Source organism: Watersipora subatra, chromosome 7, assembly GCF_963576615.1.
Source record: "Watersipora subatra chromosome 7, tzWatSuba1.1, whole genome shotgun sequence".
NCBI lineage: Eukaryota > Metazoa > Bryozoa > Gymnolaemata > Cheilostomatida > Watersiporidae > Watersipora > Watersipora subatra.
The window spans coordinates 18,241,142-18,265,651 of NC_088714.1; the positions used below are offsets into that span (position 1 = coordinate 18,241,142).

The window sequence follows — 24,510 nt, forward strand, 5'->3', positions numbered from 1 at the left end:
GTACTTAGAAAATGAAGAATATCAGGTTTCAGCGATGCTTGTGGTGGTTAAAATTAGGAGGACTAGTCGTAATAATTAAACTAAAAAACAAAGACGCCATGCCAGTTTAGCCATTTTTTTATCATAGTTTCTATATATACAGTGTTCAGACTACATGCGTATCATTGTTGAATGACTTATGTAGCTCTACAAATTCAAAGTGGTGTGCAAGTATTTGTTCACAGAAGCTATTGGCTAGTGCTCTGCATGTGTGCACAAAATACAAGCTTATGAACCAACCGCTGAAATATTAAGTATCAAGCTTATATTTTTAGCTTTGTCTCACAACTTGTTACTAATTCAGGTGTATCTTACAACTGTAATGATGTTATTAAAAGTAGAATTTATTGCCCTGCAAGGTATGAATTACCGCAGTCAATCCCAGAAGCCATAGTTTCTACAGCTTGTCACTATGGCAGAATAATTGTTACAATTTAATAGCATTTTTTAGAAAAAAACAGATTTATCTCTACTTGAAATAAATGTGAAGCGAGTTTAGAATGAGCAATGCTTTGAGTTTCAGCAAGAGATGCATGTGGGACATGCGAGGTTTTTTGATATTGAAGAAGCTTTTGATCCATTCATTTGAACCAAATCGATGAAGGTGTTAAAACAGATGGGAATAGACTTAAGGAACAGCTGCCTCATAACAAAGCTTCACTTGGGACGGACAGCCTCAGTACAAACCGGGAGGCTGTATAGCGAGCAGAGTAAACTACCATGGCGTATGATGGAATGCCTCAACAAGACTATGAACAAAAGAAATAAATAAAAAAGGGCAAGGTAAGAAAGATTAGAAGACATCAAGGCCAAATCCAGCTAATGATTGAAGGAAGACAACTAGAACAAGTACACAGTTTTATGAATCTAGGAAACTAAACTTTAACTGCGTTAAGTACAGTATAAGTACTTAAGAGTGTGTGCTTATAAGTGTACACAGCCTTCAGAACACACTAAAGACTGTGTATTTAAGTGTACACAATTTTAAGTACACTTAAAGCTGTGGACTTAAGTCCACAGTTTTAAGTACTTAGTAAGTATAATTACTAAAAATAGGTGCTATCATAAAGAAATAGACACCATATTAGCTATGTCAAAGGCAGCATTGTAAAGCATAACATGTTGTTAATTAGAAGTCATTGCTTAGAACTGAGTAAAGACTGGTCAAGTCCTTTATAAAAAGAAAATGTTGAATAAGAAAAGGGTCGATGTATTCGAGATGCGAATACAGAGAAAAATGAAAAACATCACATGAAGGGACGGATTCAAGAACTAGCGTGTCATACTTGGGTCAGAGAAGTACAGCTAAAGCCGGTAGATAAACGCAAGATGAATAAAATTTGCAGTTGAGACATTCTGCAACACGAAAGCCTGATAAAAGACGTGGTTGAACCAAGAAAAGAAAGAAACCAATAGGAAGGAAATGAATTGTGATGGTGGGTGAAACATGGAATGTACAGTCCCCTACTACAATGCTGAAGGAAAAAAGCCAAAAAGCAATATTCTTGGAGATGGTCATGACAAGAGGTTCATGACCATTTCCAAAAGACCATCTCTATTGAAGACTATTTTGTGGACCTACCTACCACAAGATAGTCTATTGAAGGGGGTGAGGCTATGTTTGAAAGTTTATTGTATTTGCCTTCTCCGTAAATTCCTTACATAAGCACATGATTGAAGCCGCAAATTGTATGCTTGTACCCATAAGTGCGGCACAAAACTCATTAATCAGCCAATGTTATGTAAGCAGATTAATAGCTAGCATAACGCATAACACATAACACATAGAAAGTCAAATGTTAAAGCTTTAACCGTTTCTATCGCATGCAAAAGGATATATAGAAGTCAGTTTAATGGGTTTCAAAAGTGATGATAAATCTATAGAAAGAGCTGAAAGTTACCTGTCCCAATTGGAATTCTTTTATCGAAATTATCAAAGGTCTTCTAGTTTCTAACAGGTTTAGCATAGCTGAATGTTTTGGACAACTGAACACATCTAGTCAATTATTGGGTTGTTGTGAGGTCTTTGTTTCTGCATGGCTAAGTTGTGTCATCTAAATTATGTAGTATTTGCAAAGATAGCTTCAGTTATTTTGTAATTATGATAAATTGCTAGGAGAAATTAGAGTAGAAGAGGTGGCTATGCAGTAAATAAACCATTGCTGCCAAAGCGTGCATATCTCAGGCAAATCAACCAAAGTTAGTAAGCAGTAATTCTATGAGTCACAACCAACCTCCTAAAGTCATCATCTTTACAGCTACTCATTGTTTATTTGCTTGAGTTCATTTGTTGTAATTTAAATCATAGTGGCGTTGATCATTTGCAAAGAAACCAAGTAAATATTATACTTGCTGGCCATTATTTTGCTCGATAAGAAGTGAGCTATTGCAGTTCTTCATTCACTCACTCTTTATCTGTCTCTCTCTCTCCAAAAGATAAGAGGTATTTAAGAATTCACGGCTAGGAGAGAATAAACTGGTTAGAAGACTGCCAGATGGTTTAGCCATAGTATGTGGCGACAATCTACCAACCATGCATGGAGACTATAGTAATACCATAGTTTCTGCTGGCTGTACACTGCGATAGCCATTAGTGAGCTTGACTAACAGGCTATTTCAGCACACAAGGTTTCTGAAAGAGTAAACTGAGGCAATAGGGGAGTTGTTTTCTATGCTTAAAAACATGACACAATATTTTCAAGATTTTTTTAATTGAAAAATTCAAAAAAGTTTATTAATTTCAAAAATTTTAATTTTTTTAAATTATTAAATTTTCAGGTTGAGTTGAGCTTATCATTAGCTGGACATCTAATTTAGCTATAGGAGTGAAATACAAAGCTTTTATGTGTAAAAGGCTTAACTAGGTTTTTTAGTTGTCAAGTTAAGCTGTCAGAAGCTTTACTTAAACCAAACTGCATCAATGGAAATAAGTTGACTGACAGAAAATTTATTTAGATTTGACACGGACAGACATCAAGGGATTTAGCACAGACATCCAGGGGTTTGACTTCAAGGAATGTAAGATCAAAAGATTGGTACTTATAGTAATGAGATTAAGTATGGCATATTTGCTCTCATCACATGAGAGCTTCTGGCTCCGCTCTCCGTACATTTGCCCGGCGATAATCATGTTTTGGCTATCAATAGTTTTGAGCAGTTAACTTGTACTCTGTGATGCTAACTCATAGCAATCTAAAGGTTTCATGGGAAGCAGTTTGCTTTAAAACAATTTTGTCTGCCAATTTCAAAACCATATTTTATTTTCTGTCAGTTTCTTATTGCCAAATTAAACATAATCATTCACAACTGTTGAGCTCTTAGATGGGATTTCGGTTAACAACCCATGAACTTTGTGTAAAAATACTATTATTTTAGACAACTTGCAATTGATGAGAGATAACACATTTAGTTTTATTTGTTTAGAGCACTGATTAGGTGCTTTGAGCAGTTTATTTCTTCTCAACAAATCAGTACTGCACTCTCAGTGTTTTAGACAATGTCTGGTGTTTGTTTAGAATTTTACACTTTCTATTAAGTAATCCCACGACTAAACGAGCAGATGCAAATGTTTGAGAGTTTTTATGATAAATGCATGTGCACAAAACTTACAAAAATTATTCATCAACAATGAGACGAACCCTTGTATTAAAATTTCATCAACAAATTTAACCATTGTTTTGTAGATTAGTTAAAGTCATAGATATATATACCTATAGGTATATATATCTATGGTTAAAGTATAATAACGATACAAAACACATATAGGCCTATTGAAATATGTTACCAAGTCTTTGTAAATTATCGAAATTCTCTTAAAACTTACCCATCTGATCGGATTATACACAAATAGACAGATTAATTTGGCCGAAAATCGTTATTAAAACTTGCTAAGCCTCACTTTTATAAAAGTTAAGATCGAAAAATGAAACGCCGAGCGACAAAGAATAGAACGATTAAGTCTTGCGCATTTCACGGAAAAATAACGTGCACTTTTCACCAATCTATAGCATTGTGGAATTGCCGAAGGTTTCAGTAATTAACGTAGGAGTACAGATATCGTTTCATTTTTTCTGATTTCAATTTTTTCATTTTCATTTGCCGACACATTTGAGTACTTTGGTATTCTAACTGATGTCCAACGCAGTGTAAGTAAAGGAAACGACGATGATATTTTTTTAACAGTTTTTATGAGATTTTTACAATAATTAATTATAAGTTTGGATGACTACAGAACAATGACTATGTAGTACAGATTTTCTAAAAATCTATATAAATATCACAATTTTGTGATATTGTTAGCTATGACATTTTGAAATGTAAACAAAATTGTGCATTGGTTTTATATTATTACTATATTAATAATATTAGTAATTCTAATAATATCAGTGCATTTTACTTTTAATATTGGCCAATATTGCATTTCTCCTTTTGCAGGAAGAGAGATATAAACATATAATCTTTTCCTTTCATTATTGCTATTTGTTGTATATATAATAACACCCACACCCAGTACATTACAGCTACCATTGCAGTTATCCTATTGCACAGCAGTGCCATTTGACTGCTAATATTGCATTTCTCAACCATCAGTACCCTTTGTTTTTTCCGATATCACTTTGGTCGTGGGCTGTATGACAGTGGAATTTCTAGTTTTATTAACAATTTAGTCATGCTACCTTTTTTTAAATGTTGTCAATGTTTCTGTAGGGTGACATAGACGTGGACTGTTTAAAAAAATTTACTTGGATACTGATTGCTCAGGTAAGTATGTGTTGCTCATAAGACTGCGAGTTTAGTTTTCTTGCTACATAATTTCCAAAAATTGGCTCTATGGCTTGTCAGCTGTAATAGAGTTTGTTGTGATTCTATTGTCAGCAGAGTTAACACCGCTTCTAGTTTAAAGTCACTAAATCAAACACTTGTACTATTTGTAACAAAAGTATTATTATATTGACTGCAAATTATTAAGCTTCAAGTATTTGGTTTGCTACATAAAAGTTGTACTTTCTAGTAATATTTTATGGTATTTCAGAAATCAGCTATATGCATGCTGGCAGCCCTGTGTATAGTGAGAGATCATCATGCATAATAACTATGTGTATAATTATTCCTTGATACAGCAAAGTGATTGAGTGGTACAGTGGTAGTGCTCTTGCCTTAGAATTTAAGTATTTTGGTTTGTTTCCCATGCGAGGCAGTTTTTGCAAAACTTTTTTAGCCTGGCTCTGAGCGGATTGGCACGGCTTTTATTTTAGTACAGATTAGCACTTTTCGCTTCAATATCTACCCTAAATCTCTGTTTTCCATTTCTAATCTCTAACAACAAAGAGTCAAAAAAGTGACATGTAGGACTAGGTATATAAAGGCAAATAACAAATGTGTTTTGAAGATGTTGCATATGAATTATAATAGCTTTAACAATATTTGAAGTTATTTTGCTAAGCACAATATGTTTAGGAAGGAATATTTTTCAAACAAAGCTTTCAGTGTCTAACATTTCAAGAGATTAGATACATAACACACAAAACATCATAACATAGTGATTGCATGCTTTAGTAATGTAATAGGCTTATAATTGGTTTTCTAATCTCACTAGCGACTCCGCACTATAACTTGACCAGGCAAATTTGAAACTCTAAAACATTTTTGCTACTTGGACGCAAAAATATTTTTGTGTTTCAATCTGACTAATCAATGATTTTATGTAATTTTAAGAAATCAATGTCGAAGTTATCATTTTAATAAATTACTTCGTAACCAAAAAAAAAAATTTTTAGAGTAGATTGGCCTACTGGTATCTTGAAATAAACACCCTCAATTTATTGTTTTATTATCTAAATATCTACAGAGTAGAGTTTTGAGTTTAAACTGCTAAATTTTTATCAAATCAGGAAAAAGATGTTGGATAAAACTACAATTTTGGCAAAGGCGTGATAGCTCAAACACAGAGAGAGAAACATAGAGATATCGCCAAAAAATGGCATAGAGAGAAACATAGAGATATCGCAATAAATTTTGGCTGCATTGTTATAGAGGCAATGTTTATTTACGATCTCATTATATATAACTACTTATTGTAGTTTACTTTCATGCTTAAAGTTTTTTGATTTTAATGACGTATATGCTAGGGCTGAAATTTTTCTAGTTTTTGATGAAATCATTGCTCTGTAATTATGTTGTTTTTATATAATTTGCGGTTGACTAATTTTCTACCACCACCACAAAACTATGTAAATATGTGTGATTGATTAAAAACTGGCACACATTAAGTGATGGTATACATCTTAGGCATGATTAGCAAATAAAGCAAAGTACAATTTTTAGAATTTGTTGTCATTTTGCATTAAATTTTGTCATTATAGCAGTTTTAGATCAATACTCAGTTGTTTGTATGGCTAATGTATACTGTTTACAGGCATATCTAACTGGATAGCAGTGCAAAACTAAATATATATACATTGAATATTTGGCAGTCATAGGCAAACAAGTTAATTACACTTTTGTGAGAATAAAATGTAGCTCAGCAGACTGATTTCTTGATCAGCGAAATTATATTATATATTATATAAAGAAATTATATGGCTTCCTTTATTTGAATGCACTGCACTGTTACCCTGGAGATCAGAGCTTAAAGCCTTAAAGTAAATTTGTTATTTTATATTGCTCTGACCTCTGACCTCTGACCTATCCCCCAAAAGCAGTACTCTAAACTTTCTGAGTATAACATGCTTGTTTTGTAAAGCAAAACAGAAAGAGAGACTTTTCATAGGTAGCACGCAATGCTTCATTCTTACACAGTTTTATTTGTAAGCTTGTTACTGTGATACCTAATAGAAAATACACGTAATCTTGTCTTGCCAAAAATAGTGCAGTTTAGTAAAATAATAATTTAATGATCATTGTGCATTGAAAGTTTAAAATTTAGATTTTTTAGATTATTAGTAACTATGGCCCAAGAGGCATCATTCAAAAGGGAAAGTAGTAACACTTACCATCTTCATATATATCTTGTTTATAAAGATGCTATCTATCTAAACTTAACCTGTATACATCAAAGGTTCACCTTGGTATTCTAGATATGAAATGGTCATTAAGGGAGTTAACCACCGTCTGTGTCAAAATAATGAACTACTACTGTTACAGTTTGTTTGATTAAAAAAAGCTTGAGGAGCTTTATTTTTGTTTGCTGTGTTATGTTTGTTCTCAAATACAGCTAGTTAACTTGTAAGCCTCTTCAAGACAAGATCTGTTAATTTAAAATCTAATTTTAAAACCAATCCTCTGACATAAATAATTTTTGGTTGCAGAGCTCTGCCTTAATTTACTCCAAGACCTCTTGAAGCCAACTGTAATCTGCGTGTCATGCTTCTAAATTACATGTATGGCGCAACTTTGAGATCTGTTTTGGTGAGCTAAAGTCAATAGCTTTCTAAACTATGATACTACTACTATCTTGGTGAGTTAAAGCAAATGATTACCTAAACTTGGTAAGATAATATAAAATAATATCTAAACTGTGGTACAGCCGTGAGGTCTGTCATGGTGAGCTGGTGTTAGTAAGTACTTAATTTGGAGCCCAACTAAATAAGTACTTGTAAGAAGTTGTACGCTAAAAACTCCTTTGCATAAAAGTTATGGATTAAGGATTTGATGAAACTATTTGTTATAAAAAGATCAAAAACTAATTTTATCAGCAACGCAAAATGTAAATAAATACCTTGATCTGAAAAACATTCACCAAACATGAGTTTGATGTTTTGTTGAGTCAAAATTGATGTTTGACTAAAAGAAGATACGAAAAAGTTTCAAATGTAGTGGCTGAATGATTCACATCATCTGCTATATATATTCAACTTATTTCAGTAAAGGTTCACACACTTTTTTGTTACAATAGTGACAATGTTGGAAATGGTGAATCTTTGCTACTTCCAGTTATTTTTGCTAAAGAAAGTTTTGCATACCTTGCAAGCTGCCATTTGTTATTAATTGAAGTAAATATCAATTCTCCAAATCATATTACTTGGTAAGTAGTTTCTCATCAGGGCAAGACTTCGTAATTCAACAAGCACGTTTCTACAAGCATGAGCAAAAACGCAACAAAAAATAGCATTTTTTACAAAATTGACTGATTATTAAACATTTAATTTGTTATGCATAACACAATGATTACTCATTTTACTCAAGTGCTTAAATCTCTTGAAATACTTGAGTCATGCTTAAAACTCACTCTGCAAATTTGGTTATCAACTGCTTCTAACAAAAAAACAAAAAGGATTTTGTGATAGACCTTACATACTGTTTTGCTATTGTTAAAGCACATAAATTACATAATTTTTTTATTATATATTTCAATACATCAGAGTCTTGGCTTTCAAATGAGCCTATATTCAATACACAAAAAATAATAGAACTATGAAAAGCGGGGTGTCAAAAGTACGTCCTGCAAAAAAAAACACTTGGTTCAGGTACTCAAAATGTGGCGTCATAATTCTCATTTCGCCTTAGGTCGTCGATCCCTTTCGCTGCCATTGAGGCTGCGTTTTTCTGTGACAATCGGTGCTGTTAAACCCGGAGAGCGCTAATAATAAACTAAGATTCTAGATAATCAACAATGCCCGCGATCGTGCTAACGCCCGACCGATACAAACACATGTTCTGGGTTAAATAATTATGCTTCAATAAATGTACTGTCGTTGATAAAGGTAATGAAATGCCATTAATTAAATTATGACCTGCGGGTTGCGTGGCCCTAGGACTAAATGTCAATCGCACTTTCGCGAGATCACGCAAAGCTTGAAATTAATTAGTCTCAGTCATCACCCTTAACATCGCATTAAAAATGAAGAGCTAGTGCATAATATCGTCGGGAAAATATAGTATGGTTCTTGGAGTCTGAGGTACTTATCATAGAAATAATATGTACAGGGAGAACTAATGACACTGATTCCTTTGTCATCTTTATTCGTTCTCTGGAGTTGTCCTACCTTCGCCTGCCACTAGCGTCATTATCGTCACTTTCGTAGTTGATAAATAAGCTGTATAAGAGCACACAACAACTAATATGAGAATTGTGACGTCACAATTTTCGAGACTATGCCAGTAAACTTTTTTGCGGTAGAACTCTGGGGAAATCCTATAAACACCAACCAATGTCTGTCTCACCATGGCAAACAATAGCTCATTCGAAAGCCAAGACTCTGATGTATTGAAATATACAATAAAACAATTATGTAATTTATGTGCTTTAAGCTTTGACTAGGTTTATCTAGCTTAAAGCGAATGTAAATGTACTATCAATATTTAAAGCATTAAACAATGTAACTTAAATTTTCAAGTGCGCTAAGTTATTAAGTTATTAAGTTGTTAAGTTGTTAAGTTATTAAGTTATTTAACTACGTATTTAGCAACATTTAGCTATTTAAACTGCTTAATTTTTTGAAATGCTATTCAATAAATGCTGCTTCTCTAACAGATTTAAAAATAGGTGACTAGCAAAATATTCAATGACAAGTTTATATTGCATAATAATTGGGAATTCGTAATATATAGCGACGATATTTTAAAGATAAAAATAAAGTCAAGGTTTTTACAAAAGTGGCATACAGGAATATACGTGTCACAACTGATGATATAGACAAATGCATATCAGCTACCACAAAGTGAATGCGACGAGTAGTGATTATCATTAAGTCATTTCTTTTATATATCAATGTTTCTTGCGACTCTCCAGAATGAGTATAAAATAAAATAGCCAATCATTTTGATTTTGTAGCTGAACAAATTTCTCTCAAGAATTTCTGTCTAACACATATGGTTTTATAATTTCATGTATAACTGTGGATGTATTTGATAGGCGCGTATCAAATACCTACTGCATATGACATCCCCTGTTTTAGCCTGTCAATAGCAACAGTCACTGCGTCTAATGGATTAGAACACAATCAGACCCGGATACAGAGTCTGAGAAAACACAAGTCATCATCAAGACATCAACTTTTAAGAGCAAGATGTTGTCAAGATATGAGGTAACGAAAACAAGAGTTAGGAACAAACATAGTCCGTACTTCAGAAAGGTTTCTCAAAGTTTTGGTTCAATAGTTTAACAACTTGCAGTGCTGGGTGAGCATACCAATACTTCAGAACTTTATGCATGAGCTCACAAGGGTGAAACTTACAGATTTTGGACTATATTGTTATCGAATAATATATAAATACCATTCTGTAATGTCACAGTGCCAGACTACAGTGCCATACTGTAGTCTGCTCTTTAAATAATTAGTCAGATTTGAATTCAAGCACAAATTAAACAGTACATTTCTAATAGACATCCCATTTTGTTAGGTATCGGACGTTCGTGTTCTGCACCATTTTATCTTTCTTCTACTGTTACTACTGTAGTCTTTTCCAATTACAGCAATTTGTCTAAGAATATTCAAATTCACACAATTTGTCTACGAGTGATACTCTGCTCAGTTTCTCACAAAAGAGGCCTTACAAGGCAACACAAGTTCTGACTTTCAAGTTCAAGTCACGGAAAACAAAACAACCAATTGGGATGCTAGATGGGACTTCAAACACAAGCAATCAAAGCGAGTACTAATTCTCTTCTACCAGAACTACATGTTCAAGGCCACCTATAATTACCATCGATGAGTTGTTCTGAGGATTGCTCCTTACGCGCGCTATGAAGACTGGAATATGGATTACGAAGATGGCTGCACAAACAAGGTTGCATTACGAAATAATCCAACTACACGCGCATAAATAATATTAGCCATGACTGGCATTCTATAGAATATTACGCAACGTTTTTAAATATGACATAAGCTGGTGCTATACTGTAGTCAGATGTTTACAAAAATGTTCAAACTAGGTTTGCAGTAGTTTTATTGTATTCTTGCTCTATACTTTCCAGTTCGGAGGCAGAATTTAGTTATTTATCAAACAGACCACCAAGGCAACCATCTACTGCTAGTGCCACTATTCTAAAAAGTGAAGACAACTTCTTAGCAGCTTCATGAATTTTTGTTGTTCTAGGCTGCACTGAATAATTGGTACTTAGGCCGATTGCATCTGAAACTTAAGCCTCGGCTTCAGTGAGGTGAAGTTTGATGAAAAATTCAAGCCTAGCTTAGGTAATTACAGTGTGATTGCAAAGTTTGGTATTAGCGACAACAATAGAAGGGACTCTGAGACTTTCACCCTTTTGGCTGCCAAGTTATGGTTAGTATTGGCTTTTGTCTTCATCATTCTGTGATCACATCGTAGCATGGCAGTTTCAACAAATAGTGCATGCATAAGCCATGCATAATTAATTTATCAATATTTTTGATGCCAAAATATTGTACATTGACAGCACCACTTGGTAGTACATTGACAGCACTTGGTAGTATATTGAGAGCACTTATAATAGCACATTGAGAGAATTTGTAGCACATTGAGAGAATCTGTAGTGAATTGAGACCAATTGTAACATTTTTAGTCTATTGAGAGCACTTTAAGTGCACTGAAAGCACTTGTAGTTCATTGAGAGCCCTTGTAGTACATTGAGAGTACTTGTAGTGCATTGAGAGCACTTGTAGTACATTGAGAGTACTTGTAGTAAATTGAGGGCACTTTTAGTGCATTGAGAGTACTTGTACTACATTGAGAGGACTTGTAGTGCATTGAGATTATTTGTAGTACATTGAGAGCACTTGTAGTAGTGCATTGAAAGCACTTGTAGTAGTACATTGTGCGCACTTGCATTGCATTGAGAGCTCTTGTAGTACATTGAGAGCACTTGTAGTACATTGGCAGCGCTTGTAATGCATTGAGAGCACCTTTAGTTCATTTAGAGCACTTGTAGTACACTGAGAGCTCTTGTAGTACATTGAGAGCATTTGTAGTGCATCGAGAGCACTTGTAGTAGTACATTGTGAGCCCTTGCATTGCATTGTGAGTTCTTGTAGTACATTGAGAGCACTTGTAGTACATTGGCAGCCCTTGTAATGCATTGAGAGCACCTTTAGTTCATTTAGAGCACTTGTAGTACATTGAAAGCCCTTGTAGCACATTGAGAGCACTTGTAGTGCATTGAGAGCACTTGTAGTACATTGAGAGCAATTGCAGTACATTGAGAGCACATGTAGTACATTGAGAGCACTTGTAGTACATTGAGAGCATTTGCAGTACATTGTGAGTTCTTGTAGTACATTGAGAGCACTTGTAGTACATTGGCAGCACTTGTAATGCATTGAGAGCACTTTTAGTTCATTTAGAGCACTTTTAGTATATTGAGAGCACTTGTAGTACATTGAGAGCACTTGTAGTAGTACATTGTGAGCACTTGCGTTGCATTGAGAGTTCTTGTAGCACATCGAGAGCACTTGTAGTACATTGGCAGCGCCTGTAATGCATTGAGAGCACTTTTAGTTCATTTAGAGCACTTGTAGTACATTGAGAGCCCTTGTTGTACATTGAAAGCACTTGTAGTACATTGAGAGCACTTGTAGTACATTGAGAGCACTTGTAGTACATTGAGAGTACTTGTAGTGCATTGAGAGCACTTGTAGTGCATTGAGAGCAATTGTAGTACTGTACATTGAAAGTACTTGTACATTGAGAGAATTTGTAAATTGGTACTATAAAAGTATGAGGAAGTCAAGATAAGAAATAGTAGCAAACACATATAGCGAATATATGTCAATAGGAACAAATGTCACAATCTTATAAAACAGCAATGACACTTTGTCTGACACTACTTATTGACCTAGAAGAATAATGAACAGCATTGTAAATGTAGGTCAAGACTTAGGTCACTCATCTGCTAGCCATTGTTGTTTTAATGCAACTTGAAAATGTAATAGTTTATCTGAATTAAGAAATTTCCAAAAAATCTCAACTTTACATTTAAGTAATTTCTAAAATAAAATTTATTTAATTCTTTAAAGAGCTAAACGACTTTAAAGCACTAAAACCGCTTTTCAAAGTGAAGCAAGTTTTAGTGTTTGGTGTTGCTGAGCATTTAAACACAAAAACAAACTATTTAATAGGTAATAAAGCAAACCTTTCAAGTCAATAAAAGTAGTTAGAAATGAGAAGGTTGAGCTGAAATATTAAATTTTTTTGCAGAGCGGGTTGTCACCATCCTATACGCACGTTCACATTACAATATCTCTGTGAGTTTTTCAAAAGTAATCAGCTTTGTTAATTTTTTCAACGGATGATTGAGTATTACATCTCCAATTGAACATAACAGGTTCAGAGTTGTTGATAATCAGGCAAGCACTTCAAATTGAAATAATGTTCTTCAGTGCAATCAGCAGCGACGGATGAATCGGACCTTCACAGAAGGCGGAGTTAGCAAAATAGAAAGTGGGTACTTTCTCACGTCATCTTCAGGCAGCTCATCTTGCAGCTCCAAATCATATTTTTGTAGAATGTTGGCTAAGAAAAGGAATATTCTAGATCTAGCGAGGTGTTCACCAGGACAAGCTCTTCTTCCGGCTCCAAATCCAAAGAAACTAAAAATACATGGTATCAAATATATCCTTGTTGCAGCAATAACACAAAACATCATTCATCTTATGCTACATTGTCGCTCACTCACTTCTGTCGCAGCGGATGCTCTCTATCCACAAGTTGGCCATTCTTATCCAGAAATCTTTTAGGTTGAACTGTAAATGGGTCATCATAGACATCTGGATTGTGAGCGGCATAGTATGAGTTTATGAGCACGGTAGTATTGGCTGGAATCTGTAAGACAACAGATAAACAGTTTGTTTAAGAGAAACTCAAGGGGTATGGCTGAAAGGCTTCATAAACCTGCCAACAGAAAACTTCCTCTTTACTTAGAGAGTAGCTGTCACCATGCACACTGAAAAAGAACTCGATACTGCATAGTTGCCTCACAGGAATACAGCAACCTAGCTCGTGAAAAATATGTCATTTAAGCAATAGTAAAAGGAGTGACGTTTATCACAATATTTCTTAAGCGTGTACAAAATTTAAAAAAATTCTTTCATATCTTTATATGTATGAGCCAACTAATTACACAAAGTTTTTTTAAAAAACAAGCTGTTGTATTTAAAAATATCTCCAAAGTCACAAAATTGTGTGCAGACACAATGGTTGTGTAGTAATCAAGCAGAGAGAACTATCTTGCTTACCTTAAAGCCTGCCACTTGAGTCTCTCTGATGGTCATATGAGGAAATAAAAATGGCGCCTGTGTAAGATATCTGAAGTGCTCCAACATGTATGCTTCTAGCTGTGGCAACTTATCTCTAAAAATATTATCAACTATGACATGTCACTCAAACTTTGCTTTCTAACAATAGCTTATTAAATGTTCTAGTTTTCAGAAGTGACCTAAATTGATGCAGAAACTGACATAAAAACAGTGTCAAAAAACTGTTGAATATGTACTAGTTGTTGACATTGACCACGGTTTGTTTTTGTATATACTGTAGTCATTCAAACTCCTTGTTCATATTTACCCCTCACTTATTATGCAATCATTATGTAATTATTATGTAATTACTATGTAATTATGCTTTTACTCATTTGTCTCATCTAATTAGTTAGTCAGTTGCTGTTTAGCTATCAAATATAAAAGTTTAACAAAAATGTCGATGTGGCAATGTGAAAGTTTGAGAAACCCCTGGTAGCCAGAGATGACTATTATTCTAGTAACACCCAGCTTAAGGTCGTAACAGCAACTAATATCAGAGTAGTTCTGTCTGTATCCTTGCTCACTAAAATTTTATTCACGTAAGTAAGAGTAGTGTGTGCATACTGTATACAAGCTTGAGATATTGTAATGGCAGATCAGAGCCGGTTGCCCAGTCAACCTTACGGCATGACTAGACAGCTCGGCAGACAAAGCTGGCGAACAAAGGATCGGTTAGGCAAGACCACAGAAGAGGGTAGTGTCTGCTGCGCCAGCTGGCGATATAAGGAGCCTGATGAAGGCAAGGCAGAGATAGCGACAGTCTCTCTGCATGCTGTTATTTGTACGCGCACACATTGACTTCATGCCCCTGTGTATATATATACCCTATAGCAAAAATATATATTCTCACTAGTGCACTTTTCAGCGTTGGCGGGTATTAAAAACCAGCTTATAAGCAGTGAGAGATAATGTAGTTGCCTGCCACTTGCCATTAGCCTGGCACATTGCCAATGACTAATTTGAGTAAGCTAGTTATCTACAGCTCTTACTAACAAGAGCCATGAGAACAAACATAAAATGACGCTATGGCATACGCAGAGCTGCACTCTGTATACTTTAACACAAATTGCCACATATATTTCCCAATAAATCTATCAACCTCGCATAACTTAATTGGTAAGATATTTGCTTGGTGAACGAGGGGTCCTGAGATCGAATCTTATGCAATGCAGATTCTTCATTTCAAGATTTTAAAAGCTTTAGCCAAAAAAAACAGTTATTTATTCTTGTTGGAGTAACGGGAATCGGCAGTTTCCCTTACAATGTGTACGGTATAATCATTACGAGTGTATTGCCCTCTACCTAAAAGCCGATTTATGTGGTTCAAGCGAATTATCAATAAAGCTCTGGTATAAGTTAAGTCTGACGCAAGCACATGAGTCATTACCAAAGTCATTAGGCCAGAACAAGCGTAAATAAGCTAGCATGAGCACAAACAAGTAAGGAATAGGAGACACTTTAGCGCATCTATTGTTAAGCTGGCCAGTTCGATGAACATAGTGTAGCTCAGAGTTTGGTGACAATCAGCTTATCTATTTTTATATTTGTCAAAAAGCTGATTCTGTTGCAAAAAAGGTGTCATGACGTGTGCTTAAACTAAAATAATTTTGCTTTTGTTTGCTTTTAGCTGTTATACCATATATGTACCTACATTAGACCTTAAAAAGGGAGAAGATAATTTCAAAAGCATAATAATAAGTAGAATGTTGAAGTTGGTCTAAGGTCAACGATGTGCTGCTTCTGCTGTATTAGGTCTGTTTGGAACCTAATAAGTTAGCTAATTATATAACAAGTCCGTATTGAAGCATCATTGCACCTAATATTATTAATACTCAGACAAAATATTTGATGGTTAATATTGAGTTTCATTAAACGATTTCAATATTACTAAATTAATAGTTTAAATCTCCAACTAGCTAAACGTTATCAAGCGAATGACTATTAGCTGTCTTATTTATACTTCATGTTCTAGTTAAATGCTGTTTCTAATGATATACAGCCCCCTAAAGATAGCTGAACGCTATAATTTGGGCGGGGCTTAATGATCGAGCTCTGTTGGGATGAACCCGAACACTGCACCTGAACAAACAAATATGCTGAATAAAGCCCTTTGTAAATTTACAAATATTATGAACTATAGTGGTTATTTTACTGATCTGTTGAATTCATTTTGTTGTCAAATAAATATAGTATCCCGATATTGTCACCGCTATGATCAGCCAGTTGCCATTCACAAGCATTCGTGATATTAACAGTCACAATTGTAAAACAGCCCAAATTCGGTTTTATATTTAGATTTTGAGTATGAAAACCACACTGCATAGCTTTGCCTGCTGTCCTATCTTATTGGCCAGGTAAAAAATGTGACAACGATAAAAGACTTTGTCATTTTATATTATGGGTGGCAAAATATTAATTCAAAACTAGGAAAAAAATCCGTTGTTCGGATAATTTTGGGTAAATTATATTTAACTTTAAGCATATACTACAACCTTTACCAATTTTAAAATTAGTGAAAGTAGGTAATTTTAAGTGTTTTATTTTGCATGGATCCATTATTTTGGTTAGGTATTACCCCCACATTGTAGAAATTCAAGGTTTGCTATTGTGAACCGCGGGGGCCACCGACTTAATGAGCTAATGAAACAATAACAGCGAGTCGTGTTTTCCAAAACCTAACAAGGCAACGCGACCGCCTCGCGAGAATTGTGTTAGCTCCGAAACCCAGGATTGCACAATTCTAACAGAGAATGATCATTAAACCCTGCCTATGTGATAGCCGTCGCCTATACTTGGGGGCTGTATATCATTGCAGTTTCTAAATCTATTTCAAGCAACCATTTCATTTTTATTCGGAGTCCTTTACTTTATCTTTTGCAACTCGCCAGTAATCTTTTGAAAAAGCACAATTAGCAAGTTTTTGCAAAAAAACACCAATTGGTTTATGTATACAGGGAGCTACTACAATTGTTCCTTTCACTAATAGCAATTGCTACCTTTTTCTTGAATTAATATAATTATTGTTTAATAATTAATTGTTCAACAGCATTCTTAAATAATTGGCAAAAAGTTTTACAGACTGCTAGAAGTTAGGCAAGCATTGCTCCGGATTTATTATATTTTTAATACAAGTTGCTACACAGATTTCATAACAACAATGCATTAACATATTAATTGCAAGTAATCGTCATAATACAAATAAAGGCGTATTTTAAACATTTATACGGCATTCATACGCAACACAAAAGTTCTAAGCTTGCCAATAGTGCGCAGCATTACCTGGAGTGGGCCTGATTTTTCACATCAAATAAGCTGTAGGTAATGCGTGAAGCTCTGCTATTATAACTCTTCCTTATTGCAAAAAGTTTTGATGTTACTGAACCCTACTTTTATTGTGATCAAGATTACTCGATGGCTGAATAGCACAGTTGGTAAAGTGTTGGTGTACCATGCTGAATATCATGAGTTCAAGTCCTACACAAACTAATATTTTATGAAGCACTATAATCAACACTGATGTTATTTATCAGTGAAGGTTTCAAGCAGGATTATAAGTTTTAAACTGCTGTTTGTAAAAGTCTGGTAGAAAAAACCAAAAAGCTTTTACAAACTTCTTGTGATTTCAAATCATGCATGAAAACTTATATTAGGTATGAGGTAATTGTATGTAAGTGTAACAGGTATTAAAAATGAACTGTTTAGTAATTTTAGTATTGCACAAAATTTTATTAAATCTGCTAAAATTTTAGTACACAGCGTTTTGATAGATCTCATCAAAAAGTATCGGTATTTTTGTATCATTTGCAATTGATTTTTATGTTTGAGGTGATCTGATTACCAGAATGTTTCAACAATAAAATTAACAAAATCTTATCGAGGGTAAAACACTAAGATCAAGTGAAAATGCAATTATGACGTCTGTAGTTGTAAAGAGACCAACAGAATAGAGACGCTTAACAATGCAACTTAAACATAGAAGAGCATAATTTCTGAACATTTCAACCTTAATCAAGTTTTTTCGATTTGTGTTTCGAAATATCCTGGCAGTTAGACCACCTCAAACATCAAAGACATTCGCAAATAAAAGACAAGCACCAATACTTCCTGATAACATCTACTAAGGTTTTGTGTAAGTCCATTTTTAATACTTCTTGGTTATTATTTGTGTGTTTGACAAGTAAAATAGCTTTAGATTAATAACAGCACATAGCTCTCAGAGACTAATAAATCAGGTACTTATGTAAGCAAGGTGTGAACATTGAAAGTATGAAATATATTCAGATAATACAACAAACCCTTTGGTAAGTCTGCATGACCACGTACTTATCTTTGAGTGTGATGAAGTGTGTTGTTTCAAACTGGCTGTCAATCTCCGCTTGCAGTGCTTTCTGCAATACTGGGTCACGAAGGAGGTCTAGAAATATCTGTGCTAAACTTCGCCTGCTCGTCTCTAAACCTAGCATTACATAAAAATCATTATCACTGCTCATCTTTTTGATTATTGCTCTTTTCAATGACAACCTATAATTATGGCAGCGCTGTTGTAGATAATTACTTTACCTGCAGCAATAAAGGCAAAAACCATTCCTTTCATTTCTTCATCATCCAACAACGGTCTGCCATCTTTGTCAACTTCCTGTTTCTGCTGTACTTCTATGAAGTAGTCCAGGCAGCCTCGTTTCTGCTGCGCATCAAATGATTCCTTCAGGAAATAAAATTTTTAGAAACTAACATTTTATCTTTGTTTAGAAAAGTACGAAAAACATTTTCGCTCTTATTAAAATAAAATTCTACAACGACCTCTTGAAATTTTTCTAGTGTTATGTATGTGTCAAAATAGCCATTTTTCAGAAATTCAACTGTAAACACTCATAGCCAACATTTACTTTGCTGTCTTTAATAGCTTATACTTTACTTCTACTTAAAACAAAATGGATCTTCTTGTCTCCTTATTTTATAAAAAAAAACAAAGTTTTTTTAACTTTAAACATTTAGCTTTAGCTTTAAACATTTAACTACAGTTTAAGACCAGTAAATAATTTGAAATTACTTGCTCATCCATGCAAATAATTTTGAATTTAAATATATAACATGTTACATTTTAGTATCAAATGTGTTAACTCTCCGTTGGGTGTGCAAGTTTCATGAATGAGTAAAATAGTTAAAGTAACTCAAATAAAAGAAAATATAAATAAACAATTTCTAATTTATTCATCTTTTTTTTATTTAAAATGAGCAGAATTTGTAGTAATAGCATAATCTTGATCAGCTTATCAAAAACCAGTTTAAATTTTTTAAATGCTGATTTAATATTTTAATTTGGCTGAGAATTTGAAACTCATAAAATAAAAGATATTTGGCAGCATTTAGACTGTTTACCTTTGCTTGCTGCACTTTAACCTTTACAAGTTCATCAACAAGCGACTGTGCTGCGTCAACATCATGGCAGAACTCAGGAAATAGAAACCTGAATCTTAACAAAAACGGAAAAATGTCAAAAACAGCGCCGCTCGAAAGTGGATCTGAGGCTTTAATCGCTAGGGTATTCATTTTGCTAATCTCTTGGCAGACATCATCGTCGTATGAATGCTTCTCTCCAAAGACCTGCAAATGACTTTATATTTTAAGATGCAGCAAAACAAATGTTGATAAGATATTCTTGTTCAGATTTTGAAAATATGCACTTCTTAATAATGTGTTATGTTAGTATAGGAAAACAACAATAATACTGAAAATTATTAGAATGAAGAAAAACATTGTTTACCAACTTGGTAGTACAGAATTTAGTATTTAACTCCCTATTTGGGTTATGGGTCAAAAACTTATGTTAGTAAATAGCTACTATCAAACTACATACATGTGTGTTCGCATAATCATGCAGAGCTTGTGTTTTGTATATTTTGCTTTACTTCCGACTTACCATGGATGCTATAATGCAGCAAACATAGCCGACACACAACCTTTCCGTGTCTATGGCTTCACCGTCATTACGATCAATATCTTCAATCATATCAAGAATAGTTTCTTGCATGATGTCTTCGAGGTGTCTGATACCTGGTCCAAAGGCACTCATAGCCTTAGTAAACAATCGTCGCAGCTTCACTTGCTGCTCACACAGAGTCTGGTAAAATAAAGTGTAGCCTACAGGTTTTTACAACCATTTTTATGTTAAAAAATATTTTACATTTAAATCTGTAAGCCAATTATGTTAGAAAAGTAATATATATACAAAAACATTTGGAATTTAAAGTTTTTCATGAAAATAATTGCGTACAGTCTATTTTGTTTATGCCTGTAGCACTGTACAATTGTCTGCTTGGTGAATCAGGTGCTACAAACTCTCACTAATATCTAACCTCCATTGTTTCCACTGATGGACAAGGTCATACTTGGGTTTTTTTAATCGTAAAGTCACATGACATGCCATACTAGTCTGGGTTTAGTCACAAGGTCATCTGAAATGCTATACCCAATAATTTGAAATTATTATGCTTAAAAACATTACCGCATATTAGGGCAGTGGTTTAGAAAAATGCTAGATTAAAGTGTGTGAAAAATGGTTTCATATCTTACCATGCTTGCCGGATCTTTGGCTGTTATCATCAACATCCTTGGCAGATGTGGCCGACCTTGGAAATCGGTGCCTATCAAAAATGATGTTTGTTTTATATTTCATCATCAGCAACCGGTAGTTCTGAAACAAGCTTTAAATATAATCAAACTAGGTTGAATGCCCGGTGTTGCACGGGTAATAAAAAAAAAGTTGCACAAAAATTTATTCTTTAATCAATGTAAACAACAGCTACAATTCTAACTTTTAAATAAAGGTGCTTGTTTATTTCTGTGGGTGTCTGGCCAATACCTCATTCAAATATTCGAAAACTCGAGGCATAGCTAAAACAGAATATTGAAAAACATTTCTCAGCTCTTATGCTACTCATCCGCTCAAGATCTCAAACAGCTTATAAACATTGTCAGGTAATGCAGTTGCCATTGGCTAAGTTTCCTTACCCAATGAATTTGAGTAACTTAAGCTAGTAACTTAAGCTAGTCTAAATCTTTACTATAATAATAAGAGTCGTGTCTGTCCAAAGCTAGCTAAGATCATTAAGAAAAAAGATTGCACCTCGCAGGAGTTGAACCTATACATCTGCATAAATGAATGTGAAGATACTGAACTATGCAGTCACTTTTCTATGCTCCAAAATATTTGTGCATATAATCATTATACATCATGATTCCTCTCGGCGCGCTTGACTGCAAGGTCAAAACATATTTTAACCAGTTGCTATAAGCTGGACAAACAAAAAACGACAAACTCTTAATTCTAAATACACAAAGATACACAAGTAAATATAGGAGAACTTTTCAACAGTTTGGATCAAAATTTACACATAAGAGATTCAACAAAGCAGTAGCTAAAAGTATTAGTCTATTACCAGTAAGTCTGGAGATACTGAGATCTCATTCATTTTTAATCAGAAAGTCTGTAGGTGGCTGCTTAAGAGGCTGGTTCTTGAGAACCAGGTGGAGTTTTTAAACCAAATATTTTAGTGACCTGGCAGAAGACACTGAGCCTATGGATGTCAAGTCTGGACCAAATTGGCCAAAAAATGTGTGGAAATGCATAGTTTTTATGTGGAGTAACAGACACACACAATGACAAAGTAGGACTTATAGATGTTAGTGGGAATATAGACATTATATTGAGTAAAAGAAAAGAGATCTATTTAGAATTTTTCATTAACTTCAACTCTGTGTAGATCACTCTGCTAGTGAATAATAATAAAGTTACTTTTTGGTGGATTTACTCTGGCAGTCTGGTGAAACATGAGAGATCATCTGGTGTAAGAACTAACAGCACAATTATTCTGTAATACTGCAAGACAGTTGATCGGAGTGGGTGATGAAGTGTTTACCAAGCCGAAAGTCATGTGTTTGAATGCTGTTAAAAGCATTGTTTTTCCTAACCTCTAAGCTTGGCTTCCGACGCAGTCAATCCTCTTATTATAGCAAAAACTTGATGGAATGTCTGGCGTTGCACGGGTAATAAAAGGTCTTTTGCACAGAAAAGTTGTCGGTAATCAATTTTAAAAGTATGCTACATTTGCAATTCCAACTTTCAAATAAAGGTGTTTGTTTATTTATGTGCAACTCATACTGTAGTGGCTGCAGTGCTGGTACAGCTTTCTATACTGATTAAAGTAGTATTGCTGGTCATGTGAATTTAAGGACTTTTCTTCACGGATGGCACATGTCTTTCTTCTGGTATGGCTTCATACATAACATTATCTGCAGTGTTAAGCGGGAAGCCATAAAAAATGGTAGGTTTAATAAGTATGTACACAGTTTATTCCATAGTTTAGCTAGTCAGATAATGTAGTGTAATGGGTAAATGCTTTGTCTGCAGGATCGTGAAGTTCAAATCTAGTCCGAAACAGATTTTTTATTTTTTTAAATTTATCGTCATAACTGAACATGTAAACACACAAAAAATTACATAAAAATACTAAGATTTATATATATAAATTACCAATAACATTGTTCCATAAGTGAACTTCAAAAATCTGTTTTCTTCTTACAAAAAGTCAAACGTTTGTCAGTACTAACTACAATCATATTAATTTCACTCTTGAAAAGTTTCTGCTATACTAAAGCTCTCACTCACCTGTTTTGGTTAAGGCCTCCAAACAGGCTTCTCGAGAATTGAGAATAACAACTGGTTTTGAAAATATCTTCACTTTCATAACAGCACCATATTTTCTTGCCATCTCATAAAACTGGTTGTGGAGATTTAGTAACTCCATAGACAGAACGTTGCCAAGTAATGGTAAACCAGGCGGACCTGGTATCTTTCTAATAGGATCCTGTAACCATCAAATGCAATCTTATTGCTGATTACCATTTTCCGGGCTGAACCACTTCATCCTCATGCAATTGTGTACATAAATCTACACCCAAGCATTAGAGTAAAATTTAAATTTAGTTAAATGTTTAAAAAACAGCAATATTTTACAAAAGGAATCCTAAAGTAGTGTTAAAATAGCTCTGTAATGTTATGGCTTAAAACTAATGAAGTGATGTTTGACTCCAAAGTTGACTTGAAATATATTTAAGTGAACTATGGATGTTTTACAACAGCAAGAGTAAGTTCTTAACTATCAGCCTGCTTCATGAATCCTCTAACACATATTCCTTTACATAAAGTTTGTGTTTTGACTTCAGTCATGCCATTTTTTTTTTATAAAAGAAACATTTTTAGCTACCTATAGTCAGTCTTTTACGTGTGATTGCTACATGTACAGTTTACATGACTCAAATGTATTACCCTGCTTAAAGGCTAAAGCGAAAGTCTTATTTGCACACAAATTTTTGCCGATCGCATAAGTGTGAGGTAAGAACACTGATATATTGCACAGTCAAATATCTATATATTTGACTGCGACAATACCAATAATGAGTTTAAAAAAAGAGTGCTTGCGCATTTATTTTTCATCATTCATAGATGTATGTAACTGTAGTTTTTTGGACAGAAAAAGAAATTTTACATGTTCACTTACTTTGTAATAGGTAAGTATAATAATTTTATGAAAACCACACAAACCTAGGTTTCATAACTCCTTATAATCCTTTAAAATATTTATGTTTTTAATTTCTGAAATTGAGAATTAACAAAAGTCGTTAGTAACTACTTGATAAAAAAAACTATGATGAGTGTCAATTAAATTTTGGACCGCGAGTAAGTGTTTCCGTATACTTTCTAAATTTGGCAAGAATAGCAAAGCTTTTTGCCCTAACAAAATGAATGCAGCATTAGCACATACTAAATTGCTTAATTTAACAAATTATTGCGTAGGGCTACATACCTTTAGCCATTTTACTAGAAGGTAAACTAGTAACAACCCGGCAGCGGCTATCAAGACTTGCGACATGTTATTGCCTGTTAGCTCTATGATATCTTCAGTTATGTTTCAGATCTTGTTAAATGATTCTATTTATAGCTTATACCATGGTCTCTAAGTTAGGTTGAATGGTCTAAGTTTGAAAGGAAAGTGGAATAATAACAAAGAGAGTACGAGTATGTCTAAAGGTAGTAGAATAAGACAATTGTTCAGGTATCGTACTCTAAAGGCCAGTAGACTGACAAGGGTTGTCATAACTCTCAATAAACCGGTTAACAGGCTTACTTATACAAGCAATGATACTGTTAATGACTGGCCAATGTCATCTGTGAATTCATTCTAGCTGCACTTAGAAG

General features: G+C 34.2%; 1 protein-coding gene across 1 annotated transcript; it reads right to left on the reverse strand.

Annotated features, from left to right (window-relative positions):
- Positions 1 to 13,339: 13,339 nt before the first annotated feature.
- LOC137400501 (cytochrome P450 2M1-like) lies at positions 13,340 to 24,184 on the reverse strand. Its single transcript, XM_068086828.1, has 11 exons — positions 24,119 to 24,184; positions 22,921 to 23,119; positions 20,826 to 20,896; positions 20,173 to 20,373; positions 19,632 to 19,856; positions 18,813 to 18,954; positions 18,548 to 18,708; positions 14,877 to 14,965; positions 14,190 to 14,304; positions 13,631 to 13,776; positions 13,340 to 13,544 (listed from the first exon to the last, which is right to left on the reverse strand). The coding sequence occupies exons 1-11, from the start codon at positions 24,182 to 24,184 to the stop codon at positions 13,340 to 13,342; spliced, it is 1,620 nt and encodes a 539-aa protein (XP_067942929.1).
- Positions 24,185 to 24,510: the final 326 nt, after the last annotated feature.